The 18,754-nt window shown below is 46.4% G+C and overlaps 1 protein-coding gene and 2 long non-coding RNA genes across 3 annotated transcripts in view; 2 read left to right on the top strand and 1 right to left on the bottom strand.

Annotated features, from left to right (window-relative positions):
• The window catches only part of LOC135899705 (uncharacterized), a 33,434-nt gene extending 28,257 nt beyond the window's left edge, over positions 1–5,177 (top strand). Inside the window, exon 3 of the long non-coding RNA XR_010563698.1 lies at positions 5,040–5,177. This is a non-coding gene — a long non-coding RNA (uncharacterized lncRNA). The remainder of the gene's footprint in view (positions 1–5,039) is intronic.
• Positions 5,178–9,766: 4,589 nt separating this feature from the next.
• LOC135899704 (uncharacterized) lies at positions 9,767–10,962 on the top strand. Its single transcript, XR_010563697.1, has 2 exons — positions 9,767–9,886; positions 10,326–10,962. It is a non-coding gene; the product is annotated as an uncharacterized lncRNA (long non-coding RNA).
• Positions 10,963–11,246: 284 nt separating this feature from the next.
• LOC135899663 (uncharacterized) overlaps positions 11,247–18,754 on the bottom strand; it is a 69,831-nt gene continuing 62,323 nt past the window's right edge. Inside the window, exons 6-7 of the mRNA XM_070522008.1 lie at positions 13,058–13,166; positions 11,247–12,302 (exon numbers count right to left, since the gene is read on the bottom strand). Coding sequence (XP_070378109.1) covers positions 12,200–12,302; positions 13,058–13,166 — 212 coding nt within the window. The 3' untranslated portion in view covers positions 11,247–12,199. The remainder of the gene's footprint in view (positions 12,303–13,057; positions 13,167–18,754) is intronic.

The raw sequence follows: 18,754 nt of genomic DNA, 5'->3' as shown, positions 1-18,754 counted from the left end.
CAGACAATCGGTGACTGTGCTACCATTGTGGCGAAGCAGGGAACCTATACCGACAGTGCATATATCACCAGATGGGCGTTCCTGGGTTAGGCCAAAATGCACATCGACCCCGTGACCGTGAGCATCACTGAGCTATTTTCGAGTACTTGTCCAGCCACCAGTCCCCGATCCTTCCACGGCGCCAGTCCCGCTCTCCATCTCCTTGACCTTCTACGTCACCTGGCCAAAACTTGCCTTTCACTAATGACGCTGGGAGCAGATCCATCAGGTCCACACGCCCACGCCAGGGAAACTAGAATCAGTTACCTCTAGGGGTGGGTCTGCTGTTGACAGATCCATAAAACATAAAAAAATTTACAAATCCTCCTCCTATAAGCCAGTCGACCGCCAACAAGTGCCATTCACAGTCGCATGCCGTCGACTACAAAACTGGTTCTTCAGACATTCCCGTTCAAGTCGACAACTACCCAGCCTTCGTGGACACTGGCATCGATTATCCTCTTATGAGCGTCGAACTAGCTCCTGAACTGAGAAAAGTCACGACGCCATGGCATGGACCAACCCTCCACACAGCAGGGGGTGTAGACAAGAGTCCATTAAGTGGACAAGAGTCTACCTAGTGGACTGTCCATTTCGGCCTCTGCTGATGGGATGCAGCTGCACGAGCAATGACGAGACGAGCGGCGCCTCTATACCACTAGGTCGACTCCTGTAGAATACCACTCAGGTGGTATTCTCTTCACGCCGATTTGGGAGATGCACCGCCATGCTCCAAATCCATCAGTCAACGTACGTTGTTCGTTTATCAAATTCCGCGAATGCCATGGGAAAGTCTTCCTTGGGGTGGATTTCCTTTGCAAGCACTGTGCTGTTGTCGACTTTGGGAAGCTGATTACAACGTTTTCCGACAACTGCGCTCCCGTACTGCAACATAGTAGCACGTGCAAGACAGCACTGCGTGTTGTTAATGACACTGTGACACTCCCGCCGCTGCCTAGTGTGTTCATAACTGTTGAAAGCGACTGCGACCATAATAATAGCGGCATCGCATAAGTTGTCGATGCTCTTGGCTCGGCAAGCTTGTATCGCCCGCGCCATTATTAAACTGAACCGCTGAATGACTGAACCTTTAGTGACGAACTTCAGCACCGAGCACCAACACCTGGCAAGCGAGCGGTCATTGCTCACTTTGAAGAGATTGGGATACAATAAGTTATGCGCTTGCTGAGCTTTCTGCAGCCGTAAATAGTGACACCCTGGTTGTCAGTACCGTCGACGGAAATCCTGAGCTCTCAACAATACAAAGTTCTTTATGCATGTTTACTGATTGCTATGAATCGGCGTCAAATGTACCACAGACCCACATCGCGAAGCACCGTATTATAACGTACCCGACCGAACATTCCCTGCGTCAGCACGCCTAACGCGTGTCACGAAAGCAGCAAGAGGCGATTCGTTGTCATGGGAAGCAAATGCTACACGACGACGTATTTCAACCCTCAACTAGCCCATGGGCGTCCCCCGTTATACTTGTCAAGAAGAACGCCAGTTTTCGGTTTAGTGTGGATTACCGCAAACTCAGAAGGGCGACGAAAAGATCTGTCAACCCTCTTCCCTGCATGGATGACTTTCTAGACCGTCTTCGTTATGCCCGATACTTCTCAATGTATTCACGCAGCGGATACTGGCAGAAAGAACTTGATAAAGATGTTCGCGAAAAGACTGCTTTTGTAGCTCCTGACGGTCTGTACAAACTTAAGGGGCTACCGCGGCCATTCAAAGGATGATGAACACCGTGCTCTCAAGTTTGAAGTGGGGTTCATGTCTCGCCTATTCAGACGACGTCGTCGTTTCTTCGCGAACATTGGAACAAAACTTCGAGTGACTTCAGTTCGTGTTCCTTAGAATTCGATCTGCAGGCCTGTCACTAAACCCTAGGAAATGCCATCTCGGTTAGCAAGAGCAAAAGTTCCCCGAGTGCGCTGTTATTAGTGAAGGCATTCGGCCACACCAAGAAAAGAGTACGATTCTTGCCGCATTTCCACCACCATCCAACAAACATGACGTGCACCGCTTATTGGGCATGTGCTCATACAGTAGACACTTTGTGAAAAATTTCTACAAGATCACAGAAAGACTTACTCGTTTAACAAACAAGGATATCCCGTTTGTTTCAGGTTCAGAGCAGAGAGACGCCTTCTCCGAGCTTCAGTGGCGCCTCCAGACACCATGCTTACGTGCACACTTTGATGAAGGTGCCGACACTGATCTACACAGTTAGGCTAGCAACATCGGCCTAGCTGCAGTCCTTATGCTTTGGCAAGATGGCGTTGAACTTGCTATCACTTACGCTTAACATCTGCAGAAAATAATTACTACTGAAAAGAAAAGCTTAGTTGTCGTCTGTGCGATAGCTAAGATTCGGCCATATTTATAGAGCCGTCCGTTCAGAGAGATTTATTTATCTGCAAGAAGTTCAGGGAGGGAGTTCAGGGAGAGCATTTATCTGCAAGAATTTCACGAAACAATTGTTCACAAATCTGGCTGGAGGCACACTGATGCTGACTGTCTTTCGCGCCCTCCATTTGCAACGGTGTCAAGTGATACCGATGACGACAGTCATTGCCTCTGCGCTGTCACTATGTCCGACTTGGCTCAACAACAGCGGGACCATTTGGAACTCAGGCAACTTATGCACAACCTCGAAGGCTGCAGTTCGCATTCCTCAAGTACATTTGCGCGTTCACTATCTTCGTTCTGTCTCCGCAGCAATATGTTGAACAAAAAGAACTATCCATCAGCGAATGGATATTTCCGTGTCGTTCCATCCGCTCTGCACGCCGATATTCTATCTACCGTCTACGATTAGCCCTCTTCAGGCCACTTGGGATTCGTGCGTACGTTGGCCAGAATTCGCCAATTTTAGTACTGGCCTAAGCATGCCCAAGAAGTCAAGCATTATGTGAAAAACTTCCCTGGCTGCCAGCACCGAAAGGCTTCACATAAGCGCCAAGCCAGTTTCATGAACGCTGTTGTTACACCGCCAAAACAACCGTTTTAACAGATCGCCAGGATTGGCTTTTGCTGGCTTGTTCATGTCTTTTGCTGGAAACCAATGGATCGTGCTTGCGATTGATTATTTGACGCAATAGTGCGAAAATAGACGGCTTCACCGAGCACCGTCAGTGACGCTGTGCACATTTTCATTGACAACATTGGCCTCTGGAATGGTGCACCAGCAGTAGTCATAACAGATCGTGGTACAGCTTGCACAGCACTGGTGACACAAAACGTCATGACGCTTAGTGGGACAGCTAATCGCCGAGTCACTGCATGCCATCCTCAGACCAACGGTCTTAAGGAGAGGTTAAACAAGACAATCGCTGACATGCTTACCATGTATGTCGACAATGACCACAAGAACTGGGATGATGTTTTGCCTTACGTTACATTCGCGTACAACACTGCTGTTCAAGAAAATACTGGGTTCACTCCTTTCCGGTTGTTCCACGGCTGTGAGGTAAGCACCAGGCTGGACGAAATGCACCTACCCGAGCAATACGAAACTACCACTGACGTGGAGGAATTTACCCGACTTGCAGACGCAGCTAGCAAGCTTGTATGTGAGCTATTGCAGAATCGGCAATGCATAAACTACCACAGGAGTAACCCTCGCCATCGCGAGGTTCTCCACCAGCCCGGTGATCAAATTTCGGTATAGACCCTGATTCTCAACGCGGCTGGTCGAAAAAGTTACTGCGCCGCTGCTTCGGGCGCTTCAGAATCCTGCGTCGCCTCAGCGAGGTCGACTACGAAGTTCTTCCTGTACGCATGGCTCGGCGATGCTGTCTTGTGCAGCCGACGGACATTGTCCACGTTTCCAGGATGAAACCATACCATTCACATTGACAAGGCCCTTCTCATTGCCACTCGCCTTCATTCCCCTTAGGTGAAACTTCCTTCTTCACAAACGTGATTAGCGTTGCCGTGTTTGTGCATTGTATTTTTCTCCTACTTTGCATTTGAAGCATCAATACGATGCTTTCTGGAAGGGGGTAATGCCACGCGCATAACAAATGGCTGTGTAGCGGGTTTGCCGCTTCTGCAGAAGCTGAGGTCTACGAACGACGAAAACGCACTCTCACTGAAGCTGTCGTATGGCAACTCTCTGCTACCATTTGAATAAACTCAATAGTTTTTGTCATATATATATTACCGTGACTATATAACGATAACGAAAACTACTTTGTGAAGAGTGTTATATACGAGGTAAACACTGCTTCACACTAACAGCTGGTAGAGCTCGACACTTAGATGCGTTTCGCGTAAAATGACCCTTGTGGATTTTCAGCGAAGTATATATTTGCCGCTTGCACCGGCGTTGTCATGGTTTCCTGACCATATTGAGCAAAGCGTTAACTTCCGTTTCCTTTGCCCTGTCATTGTCAAGCACTCAGCCAGCGAATATTCGCGTTCTTTTTCTGTGGCTGAGCGAAACGAACCGCTAATGCGTTCAGATGAAGCAAAATGTATGGTCATGAGTGTAAAGGAAAACAATTTTCGCAAGAACCTAAAACCAGTTTCGTCGTTCCATTTGAGATTGAGCGGCAATAAAAACGAGTCTTAGTCACTCTGCTTTAAGTGCGCCCTGCCGAAACTTTTATTTACACCTGAGAAACACACTGGAGTAACTTTGATGGCTTTAGAAGAATATATCCCCAAACAAACTTTCGAAGGACGCCTAACACTACAGGATAAAAGTATGTGAAAGGGCTAACTGTTGATCCATGATGCAAATTTACAGCGGGGAAGCACCCCAACTTTGGTGTTTTGCCATGGAATACTGGCTCTGAGAAAGCAAGCGCTATTGTGTTATAATCAATGTAAATGTCGCAGTAGTTATTTGTAGCGAGCATTTGTGATATACTTGTAACACCCTAGAAAATATTCCTCTGGTCTGATAAGAGTTATTCCTAGCCAATAGCTTATAACGCCTATTACTGTGGCCATTAATTTACGGGTTTTCGTCTTTATTTCAGAGTTAACGGAATGCACCTACTGGGTTCGCAGAGGTGTTGTCGGAAATCGCAATTGGAAATGTGACTTCATATTCGACCACTTTTGCAAGAGACCAGCGATTGTAGTAAATAAAGACAACCTAAAGTATTGTAATTAAACACGCGAAAACTTTGATTGAAAACTGTGTCTTCTTCAAACCTACCTGTAGTCTGGCATGTCACATATTTCAAGCCATCATATAATGAAATACTCTTTTAAAAGGCGCCTCACCAAGCGCCATAGGAAATTTTGGCTATAAGCTTGAAGTGTCCTCTAGGGAGCGTTCTGGCGTAAAAAAATTCAAATAGGCTCTATATTAGCCGAGATAGAAATATTTCAGTGCCGCGAACCTCTTATTTCAGGAGGCGAGCTTCACTGCCAACCGAGAACTCTTTCCGTCTAGCCTCCGCAAGTGAAATTCCTTTCCTACGTTCTCCCATACCGGATTACGAGGATCGCGCGACGCATACGTGACGGCCGTCGCCTTCATTCTTCTTGTCGCTTTTTTTTTTTCTGCGGCGCTGCGCTCTTCCGCTGACGGCGTTGTGCGCGAGCTGTTGTGATTGCCTCGTTTCACGCAGAGCAGAATTTCGCGCGCTATGCGCAAGCACAAACGACTACCGGTATAATTCAGGGCTACCCGAATACGGAGGCAGAACAAGCAGATCGCAGAGCATGGTCACGGGCTGGAACTGGGTAGAAAATGGCAATAGTTTCGGTACCAGCGCACGTGACTACACCTCCGTGGGAACAAGCAGACAAAGCGGAAGTACATCTCTCTCGCTTAGCTGCAAAGGAAAGGAAAAAACGCGGAGATATTCAGTACGTTTTATTATTTCTCCAAACTTATTTGTGTGATCTGTTGCTTGAATTGACAAGTTAACAGATGTTGCCCTGAATAATTATCGAAGTCACGTGTCACCACGGGCGACGTCACATCGCGGACACAAGTACGTAGGCGCAGGGACACGGGTACGTCACTACCCGGCCTGTAGCGCGGTCGCCGCAAGGGAAAGAGAAAACGGCGTTCGGATTCAAATATCTGACCTTCCCGCGGCGCGTAGCGATATAATTCTTTGCGAATGCGATCGTTAGCGCGCATTCTATGCTCTACGCTTGTCAGCTCAAAATTATCAGTCTTGGTGAGGGTCCCTTTAATGGGAGAGCATAATGTGACTTATGAAGCGTGAAATTCGGTGGTGTGGTCGCAGATAATACAAAAGGCAATATTTGCTGACGATTACGATTCTGCCTAACGAGAAATTCGAGCACAGCTCTATACGTGTTTTCATTTCGCAATATATTGAGCCAAATAATTTGAGAGAAACGTCTAGCAGAGTCTGCAATCGCCGAAAATCTGATCTGCGGGTCAAGCGCGTCGGCGTTTTTTACATGATTCTTCGAAGGTTCCATCGCTGGTGCCGCTTTGCTTCCACAATGTACTACACAATTCGTGTCGTGCATAAAACCAGATTAGAAAACAATCGGAAACCACGAAAATCGGAACAAGCGCGAACGAGACCAAACCAAGGAAACCAAACAAGTGCGAGCGAGAAATGATGCCAGCAGACAAAAGCAGGCATCGAGCGGCCGAGCGGGTCCGCATGAAGCCAGTTTCCCGCGCGGACGTTACTGAAGGCGTCGCTCTCATTGATGTCCGCCGCTCCGCGTTCGCTCTTTCATCTTTCGCTGTTGAGCTCGTTCGCTCGTTTGCGTCGCTGCCGCCGACGCCGATGCTCGTCACAGGAACGGGCAATTACGAGCTGCGCTCCAAAGCCACGTAGTCACAGACGCGCTCGTGACAAGGCTCATGCGTTCGTCGTCGCCTTCTTCCACAGCTTGCTCCGGTGCCTCTCATCATGCCACCGTTCCCATACTGCCCTCCTCTCTGCGAAGGCGCTGACGCCACTGGCCCACTACCCGTCGGCACAGTGATTGCGGTGTTCTGTCGAGTGCTCCGATGGACGAACCTTCGACGAATGATGGCACAAAGTGTCACCTGGGGCGCGATCGGAGATATTTTGTTCGATACGCGTTCTGTTTGGTTGCTGCAACGTCACAAAGTGGAAGTATGCACAATTTGTGACAACCGGGCGGAGAGAGCACCCACTCAGGAAGCGGTGACCTCCCCGGAAGTTTACTTGCGTCGTTCGTCGTCTGTTTGCAGACAGTATACAACAAAACGAAATGTTTCTCCTCTTCCAAATGAAGGAAATCTTTATCTTAAAAAATTTATTTTTTCTTCTTAAGCCCAAACGCGTTTTCAAATAGTAGTACGTGTGACTACTGCAATTTATAACTATTAGTTTCTTTGCGTCGTCCCTAGGTGGTGTCGCGCACAGCGAGCGGAAAAAAGAAAAAGCAACGACAGGAAGAGTGGCGCACTTTTCAAGAGGCAGCGACAACATTCCAGCAGCTCGCTGGCACCGATGATGGGTTCGATTGCGCTGTACAACGAACGAATTATTTGTTTCGAGAAACAAAAATGACGCCCGAATTCACTTTCTGCCATTTCTTCAAACGCGTCTCGCACCGCCACCAGCTCTCCTCCTTCCTCTAGAAACGCCAGCGAAACAACCTAAGTTCCCAACGGAAGCGCCATTTTCTCAAATTAAACTATGGATTAGATCCAAACGTGCCATGCCGCAGCCGCCGGTTGGATCCAATCCAATCCACCAGAAGCGCCATGCGAAGCCGTATGATTGCTCCAAACTTCCCAGCTCCCGTCGGGTTCGGCGCCTAGCAGACGACATGCTCGGTGGGAGGATGATTGACAGGAGCATGTCGTCATTTTGGCGTCACCAAAGCCGTGGTCGCTCCCCGCGGCTGGCGACGTCGGCGCAGAGTATACGCCGATCGCGCGCGCCGGTAAACGAACGAACGCGCCGAACAACCATCTCCGATCGCACCCTTGGTCACAAGCCGCATTTACACGAATGCGACAACTGGCGCATCGCATCGCATCACATCAACTTTCCACTGCATCGCATCCATGTAATGGGCTAATGCGCCAGGAAAGCGCGTCACATTAATCCGCCAGGCAGAGGTGGATTGAGACGAGTAAGTCGACCTTCGGAATGCATGTAAACACGGTCGCACTGCATTAGGAATTATGGCAAGGGAATTTGCTGCGGACCTGCTGCAGTCGCCGAGCTGGGGCACAGCAACATCCCCCAGAAAATGACAGCCCCGATAGAGACGCCGGATCCCGCCGCAATGTGCTCGCCGCGAGTGTATTTTTCTGCGGATGAAACGACAGCCTTTCTAGCAATCATAAGTGAAATGAGAATAGGAGAGCTGCTGGACTCTCGGCGTCAACGCAACCAAGTCCATTTTGTCCATGTGGAAGAAGAAATGCGCCGCCTAGGCTACATTTGGACGTGGCAACAGCTTAGGACGCATAGGAAAAATTTGAAGGGGAAGTACAACAAAGTAAGTATATCTGTTTACTTTTTCTATCCCAGTTCATCGAGCTCGCAGACGGCGTTTCCGCCTTAGTGGCCGTGCTTCAGATATTGTTATTTTGTGTATACTACAGGACAGAGAGTTGCAGAAGCTGAGTGGTGTGGCGCCGTCGAAGTGGCGCTGGTACAGTGAAATGAGTGCTATCCCTTCCCACCGTCCTATGGTTGAAGCTCAGGAATACGGCGTGGATATCGACTCAGTCAGCGAATCGCAGGACAGCCAAATACCAGGTAAGAAATCATTTCATAAACTGCTAGGCTGTTACACATTCCGGAACAACAGTGTGACAGCGCAATGGCGCTCTCGTTTGGTTAGCGTTTGCGCCCGCACGATGGCCAAACGACTTCGAGTAATATTGTAGTAGGTGAGGACGCTGCAACGTCTTGGCGCGACGCAGCAGGCACTGCAGTGTTGCAGGCGTCGCATGTCGATGGTGAACGAGTTGACAGTAGCTGGAGAGCGTCGGGCGTTCAGAAAACGCTCCAAGCGTTTCTATGTAAATACATGTAAAAGGAGCATTCGCGTTTCTCGCCAACCACTGCACCGAATTTGACGACGTTTCTTGCATCTAAAAGGAAAACGTAAAATGTAGTGATTGTTTGTTCCGAATTTTTTATTTGTGCCATCAATTTTTTATTAACGATTGCCAGAAATCCCAAATATTATGCAAACGAAATTGTCAGGTTTGCAACTGTAACTCATCAATGAAAAACGATATCGAAATTCTGTGAAGTGCGTGTAATAGTACATCTAAAGCGGACAAAAAAGATAAGTTACACATGAATCTGAAAAAATTAGTAATATGGAAGTACAGCATTTGCAGAACCATTGTGCACTAATTAACAAATTCATGTAAGATATTAATTTACATAGCGAATTTGCCCGCTTTGAATGATGTAATGGATGCCGTTTACAGAACCGCGATATGCATTCTTGAAGCAGAGCTATTAATTTGTAAACTTCGTGCTTCTGTGTTTCTTACTTTTCGAATTTTAGAAAATTGCATTGCGGACTTCAGGCCCTAAATCGAAATCCTGCTTCCAACAGTCACTAGAATTTAACTTTCTCTCAAATGAAACAAAGTTCATTAACATTGGTCCAATAGTTATCCACAGATTGTTATTCTACCTTTGATAGCAGTTTCCCTCTTAGCAAAGTGTATCTCAAAATTTGTAGCAGTAAAATTTATTGCATGCCAACAGTGTTTCTTGCTGGCTTGCTAACATAATTTTATGCTGCATTGCAGAAAGAAGTGATGCCGACGACTGGCAGCCTGAATCTGAAGGCAGAGCCCAGTCACCTGACGACACGACCCTGTCGACTGAACGCAGCAGCGGCCACTCACCTCAATGCAGTTCAGCATGTAAGCTGGGATTGTTCAATTATTTTTTTGCATGCAACTTGTGCGTATAAGATAAACACAATGGCAGGTCTGATAGCTGTCCTTGGGTTACATTACATTTAGTTTCTCGTGTAGAACCCGCACTTGAACAGTCCATTGCAATAGTGTGTTTTGCTGTATGCCTGCAAATCAGTATGCTTACACAGCAGAAAGTTTGGAATGTCAAATGTACCACTTGCCAAGGATAGTGTATGACTGTCATGCACCTGCAACCCGACTAGATAGACACATGAATTGGTAATATCATATAAACTTGGTATGTGCTACTCACCTGTTTTTATTTCGTGCGTATTAATTTGAAAAAACAAACAGATTTTCTTTGTACCACCCAGAAGCTAAATTTTCTACAATTTCTGCCAGAAGCTTACGTCATGCCCAATTTTTTCTTTATTATGTGCAGCAAGCAATGATTGGACTGGTTCCGCGCCACCAGAAAAATGTCCCAGATTGGGAAAGTTAACGGAGCTTGCTGAGCTCATGCAAGAACAGCACAGCAGAAATTCCAACATGCCTATGGAGCATGCTCAACTTGTGTTCGAGCAGCAAAAGCAGTTGATGAAAGAAAGCAATAATTCTTTCAAAGAAACGATAACAGGAATAACTGCTTCGTTCTTGCAAGGAACACAAAGTATGCTAGCACAGCTGATTAGTCAGCCTCCACAGGCTTTTGTGCAGCCATCGCCAGCGTTTACAATTCCGCCGGTGTTTCAGAATTACACATGGGCTTTTAGACAAGTACCAAACCAATATAATCAGCCAGCGTAGCGAAGCAAAGCCACAGCAAGTCATCGTGCATCAGTGTTCGGACAGTCTGAAGAAGCTGTAAACCCGTTGAGTGTGCAAGGTTATCCCGGAGTGGCTACAAACGTGGAAGTTTCCAGCGACAACCACACAGGAAAGGACCAGCCAGAGGACATTTTCGTATGATAACATAATTTTTATTTTAGAGCACGAACAATGAGTTCAGGCTTGTGAACCCACTACCAAAGAAGGTGCTGTTTGTACGTAACCGCCAAATAAACTTGTTCTTCCGTGTATATCTCTTAATTACACGTTGGTGAATATACCAATAACATTCACCACGATGCAGATCGCAGTGGAAAATGTGCTAAGTAATCGCACAAAACGTCCCGCACTCTACAAGCAGACCTTGTGTTGACTGACCCCGTTGAAGGTTGCTGAAACACATGTTGCTCAGTGTCTCTCACATCTGCCATCGAAACATCAGCAACACTGTCCCCCCTCTCTTCGCAGAAGTTGTGCAATATGCACGCTGTAAGTATAACTTTAGGCATAAATTTGTAGTGGATATCACCTTGCTTCAAGGTCACACGCCAGCGCCCTTTCAACCTTCCAAAAGCGTGTTCCACAACATTGCGTCCACTGCTATGATATACATTAAACGATTCCTGTTCTCAAGATAGCTGTCCCTGGGAGGAGGTGTACCCTTTAGGTATCCCTGGCAGAGAAGGCTACGCCGGATCCCCTATCAGCATGAAGGGAAGTGGTCTGCCTTGGAAAACCTTTTCTTCTTTTGGTAGCAGTTGGTCGCTCCTCTGATACACAGAAGACAGCCTAAGAACGGTGGCATCGGCAGCACTACCGGGCACATTGCATGTTACACTGCGAAATCTGAAAAAACAGAAGTTCATTTATTACGACTGTTACGATGCTGTAGTTATCTTAAGTCGTAACGCCTTACACCACTGCAAAGCAAGACATGCGTTGTAATTATGACACTTAACCAAGGACAAGCTTCCAATAGAATGAGCTTAAAGGGCCCAAAATGGATCAAATGCCACTGAGATGACAATTACCGTCCTCGATCGTCCACTACTGCTTGCATATTATACGACGTCCACATCTTCGTATTGACAAAGTCCCGATAACCCTTCTTGGGCGCCTTAATAGGAATATGTGAGCTATCAATGACCCCGAATATCTGCGGCAGGTGGCATCTCATTTCGAAATTTCTTGCTATAACTTCCGCTTCTTCTTTGGAAGGCAATCTTATGAATTGTTTGAGGTAAAGATCCACAAGAGTACAGCATAACATATAAACACACTTTTTTTACACTGCTCTTATGAACACCGAACTGATTTGCAACGACTTGGTATTCGGAACAGCTCGCCATTTTATACAAAGCTATTGCCACTCTTTTTTCCAATGGAATTGGTTGTCACACACAGTACTGCTTGGGCGACATAAATGGCGCCATCAGTTCGACTAGGTGGTTGAATGAACCACGACTCATCCTGCAGTTTTCTTTCCAGTCAGCATTGGTGAACTCTTTTGCAACAATTCGTTCCCACCAGTCTGCAGAACGCGTCTTCATCCACACAGTTTTCTTCTTCTTTTCCATTTGCGGTGAAATTCCTGCAAGATAAACAAGCCATTACGGTATACCTTGGTGCTGGAACAAGCACTACTGCTATATCGAACCAGCACATTTTAAGAACAAAACCTATATTACTCTTCGAGCTGCTTATCAAGTGTCAAACCTAACTGGCAACACTCATAACAGCAGGCATTCAGCAAAGTCAAACGAATGCACCACAGAGCAAGAGAATGATTGCCTAAATCTATGTAATGTTATTTCAAAAGGAACACAAATGGGAATGAAATGTACGGTCGTGATCAAAACTTTGTGGCCCACAATATTAGCCAGACATTAAATATATTCAAGCGCAGCTACGCGGCCTGGAATTGGATGGGTATATTGTATTGGCCAAACGTGCGCGTACACGTTCGCACTTGATTTCCGCTGGAACAGCCAGGCTGCGAAACAAAAATTGAAACTCGCGACAACTTTGGTCCCCATACTTTTGCTCACGACTGTATATGCATGGCACCACACATGCTTCAGGCAAGAAATTAATAACCGTGACGCACCTTACAAAACAACCTGCATTGAAATACTCAGAGATCACTTCAACTCATGATAAGAAAATCCACTAGCCAGAGCTACATAACAATAGATTTCGCGAGGCAAGCTACGTTTAAGCTACCTACAACATCACGCTTGACCACCGAACCCGCGAACACTGAGTTGTGAGGGAACAACAATTGAATTCAGCTTATTTAAAACGCACTTCCTTCGTAGCCCTACGAGCCCAAAGGTGTGTTCTCACCTTGCATAAGAGCCCACTGGTTGACGGCCAAACTCGTCGCAACTCCCGTTGCGTGCAAGCACTCCCTGTGGTAAGCTAACCAGATATGGCGGCGACGCTGTAGCTGATGCTGTATGCAAGCGACAGTGTAGAGAAGGCCGTGAAAGTTCGTCCACATCCAAAACAACAGCAACAGACGCAAACGCAATGTTGCCTTTAAAAACATCTTGATCGGAAATGCTACGCCAATGCATGCCGGCGCCGAGCCAAAAAAAAAAAAGCGCGAAGCAGATGCGCCGGATGCTGAAGCAACGCTGCTCTGCCATTCGATGTGCGACACCGCGCGCGCCATCATCTCACCAAGGGTGATGCGCTACGTGTAAACGCTGGCGCATCGCATTACTCGTGATGCGCTAGGAAATGTGATGCGCTACTGGCGCATTCTGTCGCATTCATGTCAACGCGGCTACAGAGACACACCGTGCCGGTGGCCGGTTTATGCATAGCGCCGCGCGTCGTAGCGCTGCCAGTCGATGCGGTGATTTCTGTTATTTCTGTCGTGCGGTCCGATGGACGAAGTTTCGACTTTCCACTCCGCAGCGGCGCCCGGATAGTTTGGACGTTCACATAAGGATGAGGCACGTGATGCGATAAATGATACAAGGTAACGCAAAAACAATGTCGTCACGTTTCGCAAAACGAGTCGTCATCGGGAAGATGCTGTAGTGCTTTCGGGTTCATCGACGTAGGGATACCTGAGTGCCCTTAACTTTTTTTAATGCTGTGGCAAAGACGACACCACAATTATTTCGCTCTATAATCTGAATACACTCATTTATTTCATCTTTTTTGTTTTCAGTAATGTCATGGGTGTAACGCAACGCGACAACTTCAACAACCTAAAGCCATTTTCGTAGTTTCTATATAAAATTCAGCGAAAGTCAAAAAATTATGTACCAACAAGTCTAAGTCTCAATAAAAGGCGCCCTGCGACATCTTTTATTCAGAACCTGAGAAACACGCTGGAGTAAGTGCGGTGGCTTTAGAACAGTATAACAACAACAAAAACGACAAAAAAAACTATTGAAAGGCACCCAATACTACCGGATGGAAGCATATGAACGGGCTAGCTGGTGACGCAAGATGCAAATTCACAGCGGGGAAACACCTTGGAGTCTTATACATGAGTGTTCTTAACCATGAAATACTAGCATTGACAAAGCAAGGTTTATTGTATTAAAATCTATAAAAATGTTGTAGGAGTTATGCGTGGAAAATATTTGTTTTTATACTTGTGGCATCGCAGAATATATTCTTCCGGCCACCTAGTAAGATTTCCCCATCCTATTTTTGGTTTATATTTTTATTATAAACCTTATCTGCTACTGCAGGAACTAGAACTGCGCATGAAAAGTTCGCAAAGCGCTGGACCGAGCTCCATTGACCGTCACTGTGAACTCTGGCTTTCACGAATAAGCTTTTGAACCGTTTTTATACACTGTCAGAGACGAAAACAGCCAACGAAGTATTCGGAAGGACTCCCAGAAGTGTAATAGCACAGAGCACTAGGTCGAGCCAACAGATTCTCTGTTGAAGGCACCCCCACGCCGCTCGGACAGTACTGGCCCAGAGGTCTCGCAAACAGCGCTCGCAGTGCCATTGTAGGCCGCGCTCAGGTCTAATACTGCAGCAGAAAATATAATTATATCGTAAACAAGCAGCAGACGGCCTTCATGTATGTGTGAAAGAACGTACACATTGCAAAAGGGAAGCGAAGGTTTTCAAGCAATATACTGTACGATAGGACGCACAATATATTGTGCATTAATACATTTGTGATAGCAGTTAAGGTACAGAAATGGAGTAAACTACATTAATATTTCGACGCAGCCTGAACAGCAAGGGGGGAGAGAAGTCACTATATGTCAGTCATCGATAGCACTGCCAGATAAATATGTATAATATAATAGTGGCACGCATGAGATGAGGTGAATGGCAACTGGTAGCGCTTCGCGAAACTTCAGTGGGGACTGGATAGCCAACTGTTTGCAAAGTTATTTCTTTCTTTTTTGTTTCTTTCTTTATTAGAACATAATATAAACAAATCACACATTTCTTCACCCCGGCAAAGCAATGATGGTTTTGAGCGGGACTGGGCATTGCTATGGCCCGAATGACACAGTCTTGTGCTCTAAGAACAGAGCAAACAATAGGAAAAAAGTAAATTGCAAAAATTTCATTTCCAATATGTGCCACAAACATGTAACCTAGGGCCCTATAACGTAAAACTATTGCAATATGTTATTACTTCAATCTCCTGACGTCAAATGTGCGTAACTACCGAAGGAAGCATCGGCCGGTCACGTGCAGGGTTGCCTGAACAGACCAATCAAGCGCTCTCCTCGTTCATAGGAGGTCACTTTTGTTTGCTTGAAAAACAAATAGCATTGTCTACACTGAGCGACTTGTCTTATGTAATTGGCTGAGAAGAGCCGAGGAGAACGCTCAAGTGGAGAGCGATTCGATGGGGCTGAGCTACTGCACTGAAAATCGATAACCGGATGAAGAAGGTAGTACCGGCGTCTGCAATTGGCCCTCTTTCCCTTACTTATGGCGTTTTTCACTGGTCGATTCGGAGCAGGATTTTTTGCTCCGCGGCAACGAATCCGAATTTCACTGGTCGATCTGGAGCGGGTTCGCGCGTTCCACTGGTCGTTTCGGATCAACTCGCTCCGCGCCGGATCGCTCTCACTTGCTCCGCCGCCGAGACGCGGATTCGGGCGGAAATAGAACGCGTCACATGGCGTCACTTCCGTCTTCAAGCGAAATCGGTACCCGGTCGGTACGCACAACATTGTGTTGGGCATAGTTTGCGGAACCGGTTTGTGTCACGTGCACGCAGACTTCCTGTGTGATCTCCCGCGGAGCGTTCGTGCGCTCCACTGGCAGACTCGGATTGGTGAAAGCCGAGCGCTCGCTCGAGGATTCAGGCGGCTGCTCCAGATCGACTAGTGAAAAACGCCATTAGCTTGTGGTGGCTGGTCGAAAATCGCGGCGGCATGCAACGGAAGCTTAAGAATGACGCTAAAACAGATAGTCAGCAATGAAGAGTTGTCAGAACGAGGTCGTAAATGTGCCAAAAGTTCTCAAAAATGTTACACGACTACGCAAAAAGCTTTATTATACGCAAATAAACCCATGCTCTCCGGCAGGTGCGAGTAGCCAGCGCCTCAGCGACCGGCGGCACCTATCTTTTATTCCTTTCGGAATGGGGCAGCCTGCGGCTATTCAGAAGAAAATTCAATTTTGTTCGGCATGTTAATGAATCTTTAATGCGTACACGTAACTTTGACGCCGTAAGTTTTTGCGGTTTTGTGAGGTCGCGTGATAGACAGGTGAAGTGGGTGCAGCCCGAAAACATTTCACCAATAGCCGGGGGCTAATGGCGAAAAGGTGTCCAATGAGAAATACCTATTTTTCTTTTTTCGCTCAAATCATGCATAATCAGTGTGTACACGTCATATCAGATGGGGAGCTATCACGGTGTTCGCGACGTCACGTGACAGACAGGTGAAGCGGGGGTAGTCCAAAAAGTGTTTTGACCAATCGGGGAGGGCTGATTACATTATGGGAATAAAAAAGTTTCCGATAGTTTTACGTTATAGCACCCCTGTTGTAAAGCATCGATACTTCTATGCCGACCCCTGTATTATTTCTTTAAAACTAAATTATGGTGTTTTACGTGCCAAAACCACGACCTAATTATGAGGCACGCCGTAGTCGGAGCTCCGGAGATTTGGACCACCTGGGGTTCTTTAATGTGCACCTTAATCTATTTACATGGGCGTTTTCGCATTTCACCCCCCTCAAAATGCGGCTGCCGTCACCGGCATTATATCCCGCGACTTTGTATAATTTCCTTCTATGAGGCCATTATACTATAGAACAGAATTTATTTCCTCCCCGTTAGTCTCTTCCATTTTTCTCCATCCCTCGGCTAATTCCTAACATTTTTTCCCCCCATAAGAAATAGTGTAAGCAATGACCAATTTAGGCAAGCAATATATATGTACAGCACAATTCTATTTAATCGTTATGGAAAAACAGCGCTCACCAAATATATATATACAAAGAACGCAACGCTCTAGTCTGTTTTATACAATATATGGAAAGCGTCATTAGAAAAACAGCCGCCACATGGTTTTCTACGAATATTCCCAGTGATATTTCAGAACCGTGTGGTGTACAAATTCTATTATTTTTCGGAATGACGATAGGTGGAGAACTGCTGATAGTTTATTAAAACAGAACGGTAAAAAAAATGATCTCGTTCTCTTACGATAATTACTGAACGCTTTATCCCGAATGAATGTCTCACTGTTGTGCAGATCACGAGTTTTGACGATTTTTGTTTTAAAGAATTCATCGAAATAATGCTCCGTAAGTACCACCGAAGGAAAAGGTTGTGCAATATCGTATACATCATGTTCTGCCATCAGATCACTATGGCTCACGGAGCCGCTGTTTGTTCCGAGTGTTATGTTATTCGGTATTTTTTGTATTATTCTATTTAACACATTTAGCCTATATGGCAAAACAAGTCCGTGGATCGTAATGCCATACCGTATTACATTTTCACCTAGAGTGTTACACGTGTGTTTTCTGAAACTAACGTCACATACTGATCCTATTTTAATTGTACATTACTGCATACTACTCGGAGTATTTTAGCTACATGTTGTATGTGATGGACAAATGAGAAAGATCCATCGAAAAGAACAGTGCTCCACGTAACACCGATTCCCACAGTGTGGTTAGAAGAGACGCCCGATACCACTACAAGATGGCGTCGGAGAGTTATAGCCGTCGGGGGGTGGGAGAGCCGCGGTTTACGGAGAGTGCGTAAGTGGGTTGATTGTGAGTCGGGGCTTTCGCCATTCGGTTCGCGGAAACCATGCCATGGCGTTGAAGTCAACCGATCGTGGCTAGACCGTACCCATGCCGAGACCTCCCGCGAGCGGACCAGGTGCATTAACGTGCGCGTAAGTGCTTTCTTTGGGAGATTGGATCTTGCGAAGTTGTGAGACAGGAGACCCGTTGCACTGTAAAGGATGTGCGGCAACGACCTTGGAATATTGGAACTTCGGATAGTGTCCCCGTGGAGCACAATTGTGTGAGCACTGAGCGCACTACAGTGTGATTGGACGAACCATGGGGCGAGGGGTATGTTGGGAATGTATGTTGGGTATGTTAGGTACGTGCAGGACCATTGGAAGGAGATTCTGTGGAGAGCCAGCTATGAAAATGACCAAATTGTAATGTCATTGTAACTTTTCACTCATAGTCTCTTGGATGTCTATCTAAATAGTTTTCATTCTATCACTTGAATATTCTATCTTACTCAACAGCTAACCCCTTGCAATCAGCGTCACAACCTTGCCTACTGTAATGCGCCTTCGCGACATCCACAACACCTTCAATTTTCCCTCACCGACACCGAGGCGAATATCAACTGCGCTAAAGAGTGCGTTCGCTACTTTCTTCTAAAAAAAGCTGTGTCGTGCTGAGAACACGCGTTCAATTAATGGCCTCGAAGTACGCGCAGCATTAGAGAAAGGACAGGCGTGTCAGCTAGATGAAGATTAGTGAAATTGTTTTATCGCGGACAGGCGCTATCAAGGAAAAAAGGGGACAAATGACTCCCGAAGCGCTACCCTA

The sequence above is a fragment of the Dermacentor albipictus genome, chromosome 7 (assembly GCF_038994185.2).
Source record: "Dermacentor albipictus isolate Rhodes 1998 colony chromosome 7, USDA_Dalb.pri_finalv2, whole genome shotgun sequence".
Taxonomy (NCBI): domain Eukaryota; kingdom Metazoa; phylum Arthropoda; class Arachnida; order Ixodida; family Ixodidae; genus Dermacentor; species Dermacentor albipictus.
The sequence above is the reverse complement of the archived record's forward strand: the minus strand, read 5'-3'. Positions and strand labels throughout refer to the sequence as shown.